The 7,809-nt window shown below is 45.4% G+C and overlaps 1 protein-coding gene across 2 annotated transcripts in view; it reads left to right on the top strand.

Annotated features, from left to right (window-relative positions):
* The first annotated feature begins 484 nt into the window (after positions 1-484).
* The window catches only part of SPIRE1 (spire type actin nucleation factor 1), a 133,877-nt gene continuing 126,552 nt past the window's right edge, over positions 485-7,809 (top strand). For both annotated transcript variants that reach the window (XM_075142127.1, XM_075142125.1), the window contains exon 1: positions 485-890. In XM_075142127.1, coding sequence (XP_074998228.1) covers positions 563-890 — 328 coding nt within the window. In that variant the 5' untranslated portion in view covers positions 485-562. The remainder of the gene's footprint in view (positions 891-7,809) is intronic.

Raw genomic sequence — 7,809 nt, 5'->3', positions numbered from 1 at the left:
CCAACGCTCGGCGCAGAACCAGCGGCCCGAGGGTTATGAGGTAAGAACACCACATCGCCATCCATGCCTACGGCAGAAGCGGAAGCCCACCATCTCGAAAGGAGATTTAAGCACTGCCCGTGGACACGGAGGTAGCCGTGCCGTGCCGTGCCGTGCCGTGGCAGCCCCCGGAGCAAATCCCGCCTCCTCCAGCCCCGCGCCGCCAGGTCGCCGCCCGCCATTGCGGCCGGGCCGGGTCTGGAGGCGGCAGGGGGCGCTGCGGCGCCGGGCGGCGGCCGTTGGCGGCGGGGGCGGGCGAGGACGCCATTGCGTTGCTATGAGCTGTCTCCCCCTGCGGCGGTGGCAGCGGCGGGCGGCCCGGGCGCCGCTCCTCCTGCCGGCCGCCGCCTGCCTGCTGCGCGGGCCGGGCTGTCCGGCGGCCTGGTGGCACTAGCGGGGCGGGGAGGATGAGCACGGCGGGAGCGGGCGGCGGCAGCACCAGCAGCAGCGCAAGCAGCAGTAGCAGCCGCCGCCGCGGCGGGGCCGGTCACTGAGCCGAGGAGCACCGCGGCGGAGGCAGGGCATGGCGCTGCCGGGGGAGCGCGGCGCGGAGCCCCAGCCCGGCGCCTCTCGCCCGGCCGATGAGGAGGAGGACGGCGGCGGCGGCGGGGCCGGCGGGCAGCCGGAGGCGCTGTCGCTGGAGGAGATCCTCAGGCTTTACAACCAGCCCATCAACGAGGAGCAGGCGTGGGCCGTCTGCTACCAGTGCTGCGGATCGCTGCGGGCCCGCGCCCGCCGCGGCGAGACCCCCACCTCCAGGCTGGGGGCGGCCGCCCACCTCCGCGTCTGGCGGGACGGCGCCGTCACCCTGGAGCAGGGCGAGCCCCACCGGCCGCCCCCGTCCGCTGCAGGTAAGGCCGGGCCCCGCCGCCGCCACCGACCCCCTTCAGCCCCCCGGGTACGGCCCGGCCCGGCCCGGCCCAACGACGACGGCAGCCGGGTGTCGGGTGCGGGCGGCTGCCCTTCTCCCTCTGCCTTTGTCCGTGGGCTGTGGCAGCCGGGAGGAGACGGTCTCCTTCCCGCCGGCGGGTTGCGGTGAGCGAGCGCTCGGCTCCTCAGCCGTGCCGGGGGCGGGTGGGGGTGTGTGTGTCCCTGCACCGTCTCGGTTTCGTGCGTGGAAAGGTAGAAGCCGTCGCCTTGAATTTAGTCGCCTGCGTGTGGGTACAGGGGAGGTGAATGCGGATTTAGTGTTTTCTAATTGCGTCGTCTTTCGGTGCGTAATACTGTGTCATCCGCACCTATAGCGCCTGCCTTTGGAGTCCCTTTGCCCATACTGCTCATCCTACAGTGTCTTTCAGAAATAGTTTGGCATCAAAAGGCACCTATTAGAAACAGATCCGTTTAGAGGTATGCTGACATTAAGTAAACACGAAAGCTGTGTACACCTACACCTTCCAGGGGCTTAGCACCTACCATCTGTTTCTTTAAAATACCCAGGAAAACGTATTTTGTATTGGAAAGGAAAAGAAGGGCGCATGTCTGTTTCTCGGCATTTTGAAGCTTCTGATTATGAATGTGGAAAGGAATATTTTTTTGTTGCAAGTAAAGCTTGGTTTCTGAAAAGAAACTAAAGCTAGGCAGCAGAGGGTTGTGATCAGTTATCACACAGATGATGGTATTCCCCAGTATCAACCTAGTCCATGTTCAATGTCACTGAATTTTCCAGGAAGACAGAGGTTTCGGCATCTTAAAGTTATGTGAAGCAGAAGGCAACGGTAACTTCACAAAATGGGATTAATTGAGCCTGCAGCCTTTAGAACGTGGATATTCTGCCTGGTGTTACAATTTAATGAAGGCTTTTAATGGAGTGCCTGTCTGAAGAGTCTTTTGGCAGAGATTTGCAGTAATCCAGTTTGGAGCTAGTGGTACGTGCAAATATCAAAATATACTCAGTGGAAGAAGGGACACAATTTTTTTCCACAATTGGAATGAGTCTAATAATGACTTCCATTTAAATGTGATCCGATGTACTTTTTTAATTATTTAAAAAAATAGGTTATTGTAATGTTAATAAAATGCCAGACCAACACCCAGAAGTTCCAGGAAAATACTTTCCTGACCAAGGCATTTGCATGTCACAAGACAGTGAAGAGTTCTGTATTGCATATTGTGTGCTGCTTTTACTTACAGTGTTTTGAGATGATATCAGACTTCTTCCTTTCTCTTTCCTACTGTAGGAAATATATTGATTTATTATGTATTTCTTTCTTTTGTTGCTTTTTCCTTGCTATTTGTGGGCTTATTCTATTTCCTCTTACAGTATATTTTTAATGGCCTGTAGGAAGGTGTTGGATATATCTGGATATAAAGTTCAGGCCCTTCACATCCAGCATGTTTAGTTTATGCTAAAGCTGCATGCCACATCTGCATTAGTCTTTTAAAATGTTTTAGTTAACATGTGCTAACCTGTGTATGTTGATAATACTTTTAAATCTTTGGATAGATGAGACTTTTTTTTTTTTTATCTTCCAGCCCTGACTTTTTTTGTCTTGATCTCTTTTTTTTTTTTTTTTGTTACCTTATTATTGTATGTATTATGTTGTGTATCAGTTAACACCACATACGTGTGCTTATTTCTTGAAAATCTTAGTGTGTATATGTATGTGTATGTATATATATGTGTCGTGTGTATGTACATATACGTGTGTGTGTGTGTATGTGTATATAAAAAAAAGATAACCAGTCTGCTAAGACCTCCCAGGAAAGCATGAGGGAGGAGATAACCCAGGGAGAGTACCCCCTCCAGTGCGTATAATAGAAAAGGGGAGGAGGGGAGATTTCTGCCAGATGGCCATTCCTAAACCATACTCGGTGATCCCGATTTTGCATCAGTTGCAGGCTGGTAGGTGCCTGGATTTGAAAGAAGGCAGTATTCCTCCTGGGGTCCTCTCCCTGCTCTTGGTTTTCCTCATCTCCCTAACTTTGAATAGACTTCTGCAATATAGGCTATTGCACAGCCTTCAACAGCACAATCCTTCTTTCACAAAGGATTTTGTGTGTTCGTGGGAATAACTGTCAACATGCAACAAAGGTGGCCCTAGTTAAAAGCCAACTAACTCTTTTTTGGCTTGTGGAACCTGTAGCAGATTTTCACTGGAAAACATCGTGTGTGTGATACAGTGAATGTTGGTAATTCACTATATTGAATATTGAAGAGTTGACAGGAGGCTTGCTTCTCTTTGGTATCTTTTGAACTGTCCCAGTTCTTTTCGTTGTTGCTCACTGCAGTGTCCTTAGGTGATGATTAATGAGCTTTCTGAGCCAATTTCAGCTCGAGCCTCTTGGTATTTATTCTTAGGCTCATGTATTCTGCTTAGTAGCGATGAGAGCTTAAGAAGAACCATTGCGCTGGCGCTATGACTTGAGGAGCAATACATCCTAGCATAGGCCCTGAAGCTGTCTGGCCACATTAATTTTACTCTTGAGATACAAATTAAAGTTTTCTTAAAAAGAAGTACTGATTACGTAGAAACTGATGGTACTTTTCCAAAGCCATTTCTTGTGAAGCAGTTTTCCGATTAATGCGCAATACTTGAAATTCTAAGTAAAAATACCTAGAAATTGAATAAAATGTTCTTGAGATAGGAAACAAAAATGAGTTTCACTGATACCGGGGCAGAAAAACAACCTTGGAGTTCAATCCCTGTCCTTAACCAAAACCAGAGACTGATTCTCAGATCTTTCCAGTTTTATCTATGTGGTCTATTAATATTCGGTTATCTTATTTAAAGAAAAAAATCAATAAGGTTTTGGTTAAATAGAAGTAAAAAGATTAAGAATGAAAATGTCGCTTAGTTGTTCATTTTCACATAAGCATTGATATTACCTGAATCCCTGGCAAGAGGAAGATCAGAAAGGATTCCTGCTAATTGCTTTCCTGCCTTTCTATTTCAGACAACTTGGATTTAAATGCCTGTATCAGGAGGTTTGTTAGAGCAATAGGGGTCTGCAGGTTAACGCTCCGAGCTGTAAAGCTATTTTGTTATAGCGATACATAAAAAAATGTATAGCTGTAGGTTGATGCATAGGTTTGGATAATTCACAGGAACAAATATTGGCTGTTAGTTTCTATTTTTGTAAACAACAGAATCCTGTGTTGGCAAATAAAGGAGTCTCCAAAGAATGGTGTCTTTGGGTAGCGAACATTCGGGCTTTGTTCAGGATTGTGAAGAACGATGTGATCAGTCATGCCTGTCAGCGGAGCTCAGGCGAAGTCAGGAGCAAATGCAGCCGTGTCACAGAGTTTGCTTTGGAGACTCTCACAAAACGATGTTTTCACAGTGTGATGCAAACCTTATCGTTTTGCCAGAACTGAAGTGAGTAAGAAATAAACATGAATATGCAAAAAATGAAGAGCTGACTGTGGTCATCTTAATATGAATCATTGTAACTGTCTGACATCTAAATACCACAGAAATGTGGGTTGCTTAGAAATACCCACGATGAAATTGGAGATACAGAGTAGAATGTATTTTACCTAATGGGTATTTTAGCTGTCTCTTTGTTACTTGCAATTTATGTGAAATGAGCTAACAGTGGCATCTAGTAAAGTGCCAGATGCAATAAAAAATAACTTCTGAACAAGCTAAAATGTTTGGTGTAAACATGTGGTTTGACTCCTCCAAGCGGAGGAATAGTACTCATAAGCATTTTTATAAATTTGAAGCAATAATGAAGTAAAAGATACAGGAGTAGAAAACCCGCACAAGAGCTGGCAGTCGACCTCATGCCCAGTATTTAGCGGCAGCAGAACACCATAGGGCACAGGAGGCTGTTTCATCAGGGTCACATTGTTGCTGTGAAGCCGGATAGGGGCTCTCGCTTCTGGGCACACCAGCTGCGCTGCCTCCTTCCCGCAGGACGGTTTTGGGGGTGAGCAGGCTTGGAAAAACTGAGTTTTCCCCGTGTGTTTTGTTAGTGCCGGATCCCTGACTTAGCAAAGGCAGCCACTGATTTTGGGCATTGCACTGAGCTCCTGAAGAGGAAACGGCCATGAGGATCTCGGAAAGGGGCAGAAGTAGGTATTTGGAAAACCAAACCATGCTGACTTCCAGCTGTTGCACTCCTTGGGCCTTCCCTCTCCCTCCTGAGAGCGTGCCTCTGCAGGTAGTGTCGGTGGGCTTTCTTTTACCTTGTCCTCCAGCCCTAGAGGAGAAAGCACAGAGGGAAATTACTGCTGGTTTTATCAGAAGCAAGTACTATGCAAATTTTTGTCTTGGAAATCTGCCAGGCGTTCAGCGTGAGGGCATAATGCATGGAGTATTCTGGCTTTCAATCAAAAAGACCACAGAAAAGTTGACCGTGTGGTGGCTTTCATGGGACTCAGAGGGTTCAGGGTGAGACACACTGGAGAGGAATAGCTTACATTGTCTTGGCAGTTTTACTGACTTTTATGTCCTTCTTACACTCTTGTGTGCTCAGGTATTGGAAGGCAGCATGGAGAAATATAGGATGAATAAATGCAAATTTAGCTTGTGTGCATCAAGACATTCTCATCTGTCAGTCTCTTGTGGAGCACCGAGGAAAAATATGCAGAATTTTTAGAGGAAAATGAATGTACTGACATTTTACTTCTAATTTTATTGACCCTTTTGAAAGATAATGGATGTAAGTAGCCTTGCTTGCTGTTTAAAATTCAAAACAGGTGTTGCTATGAATACTGCTAAAATAAATAGTACCTCTAGAATTAAGACTTAATTATGCTCTGAATTCAGATTTTGTTCAAGAGTATTCAGAAACATCTGTATTTAAAAATAGTAAGTTTGATGTATTGAGCCTCAATTTCTCCTGCAAGAGTTTTAAGATAGATATCTAGATATAATCTATATAGATACGTTAATGTTGGAAGTCAAGGTAGGAAGAAAATGGCACTAGACAGCAGAGGGGAGCCTCGGTGAGTTGATGCTTTATCTCTGCTCACTTGCTTTGCTGATCTGTGGAAGAGAGAAAGCTTAGGCCTTATTTATGCCAGGCTTTCTGCCATCACTGTGGGTCCCAGTACGTAAGGGTGAACTGGAAGCCTTCCAGTCATGGCTTATGCTGATGCATCCTGTGCACTGGAGGTTACATGGGCTCTCTGTGAATGTAGGCAGATGGCTAGGGACCCTATTGTAGACAGCTCTGGTGGGGGAGGACAAAATAAGCAAAGAAAAGATCCCAACATAACAAAACAATGTCTTTGGCTTAAAAAAAAAAAAGCATATTCCAAATGCCCACACAAAAGAAATGAAAGGAAGTTGCCAACAGAGGTAGGTGACCTCGGTTGCCTATATTTGTATGCAGAAATGTTGAAGATGGTAAGTAGGCAGTGAAGGAATAAAGACTAATTTGTTGTCTGAAATCTGCATTTGTTCTTAAGGAAAACTTAAGACTTTGAGGAATTGTGGGCTCCTGATGTTCATAACGACTTAAAGTAAAAGATAACACATTTGTACTTTAACGGAAGTTTTCTTCACTAGTGCAGTAACAATGTTGCTGTAAAAAGGAAAGTGGAATTGTAGTCATCATTGTTAACAGTGATTGAAGAGTAGAGTGAAAAATGAGACATCTGCCATAATGTTGCGGAGAGTTAATATGATGTCCCTGTGGGGCATCACTGGAGAAAGAACAAAGATGCTTTTTTTTTTTATTATTTGAAAAAAAAAAAAAAAGGAATGGGTAATGGAGTCCAACTTCAGGGGCTGGCTGGAGGTGACAGTTTACCCCACGGTAGCCAATGAGAGGTGATGGGTAGGACTGGGGTAGCATGAGAAGGGCTTTGAAAATGAAGACGGTAGCGGTGTATGATGTGACAGAGAGTGAGCGAGCGCGTGCCTTTACCAGGACAATTCAGAGGGCAAGATGTGATCAGAGCGACAGGCAGTGAAAATGACCCGCACAGCAGTAGTGTTGTGAATGAGTCTGACCCGAGCGTGACTGCGTTTGCCAAGTGTGCGGTAGGTATGTTGTAGGTGACAAGAGGATTAAAGGTACAGAACATCCTGGATCCATGTGGCAATGAACGTGTCTTTATAAAAGTGGGGAAGCTTTTCCATAATGTCTGTTAAAAGGAAACTGGAGAGTGTTCACTCTTTGTTTCTGAATTAATTTATCACATTACAGCATTGGATCCGGTAAGGAGACAAAACAAATATTGTTCTATTCCTGATAAAACTTTAAGCTAGCTTGCATGACACACAACTGTGAGTGTGTTATTGAATTTTATTACTGTGCATTTTAAGAGGAACAAAAGGAGATGAGTCAGTTTGTACAGTGTAAATACAAGACTGCAAAGACATAGCTGAGGTAGAGAAGAATTAGGAGAACTACTTTTTCATCTACTTGAGAGAGTTTATTAACAGCTGGTGAAAGTTCTTAACAGATCTGACAGTGCTGTGTTATCAATTTAGAAAAGCTGTGACCTGCTTGAAACTGTGATCCATCAAACATGATGGCAGAAACTACTGGTGACTTCAAAGGAGTCAGAATTCTGCCACAAGCACACATACTTGTTGAATGAGCAAGCAAGTGGATAGCTCCAGGAAAAATAAGAATACGATTAGAGTAATAGAACTTTTTTTAAAAAAAAAATTGAGACACATGAACTCTGCAAATTCACACTTTTTGGGAAGGGTTGATATGTGGACAGGCCAGAGGAAAGTGAGTGTAGTATCTGTACTTAAGCGTCTGCAGAAGAGACTAGCAGCTATGAATAGAGCTCAGCAGCACTTGGTGATGCATATCTACCACAGTATTTATCTTAGAATAATGAAAACTGATGTGATACCTCTA

The sequence above is a fragment of the Calonectris borealis genome, chromosome 2, assembly GCF_964195595.1.
Source record: "Calonectris borealis chromosome 2, bCalBor7.hap1.2, whole genome shotgun sequence".
NCBI lineage: Eukaryota > Metazoa > Chordata > Aves > Procellariiformes > Procellariidae > Calonectris > Calonectris borealis.
Note: the sequence above shows the minus strand (reverse complement) of the source record. Positions and strands in the feature narration are given on the sequence as shown.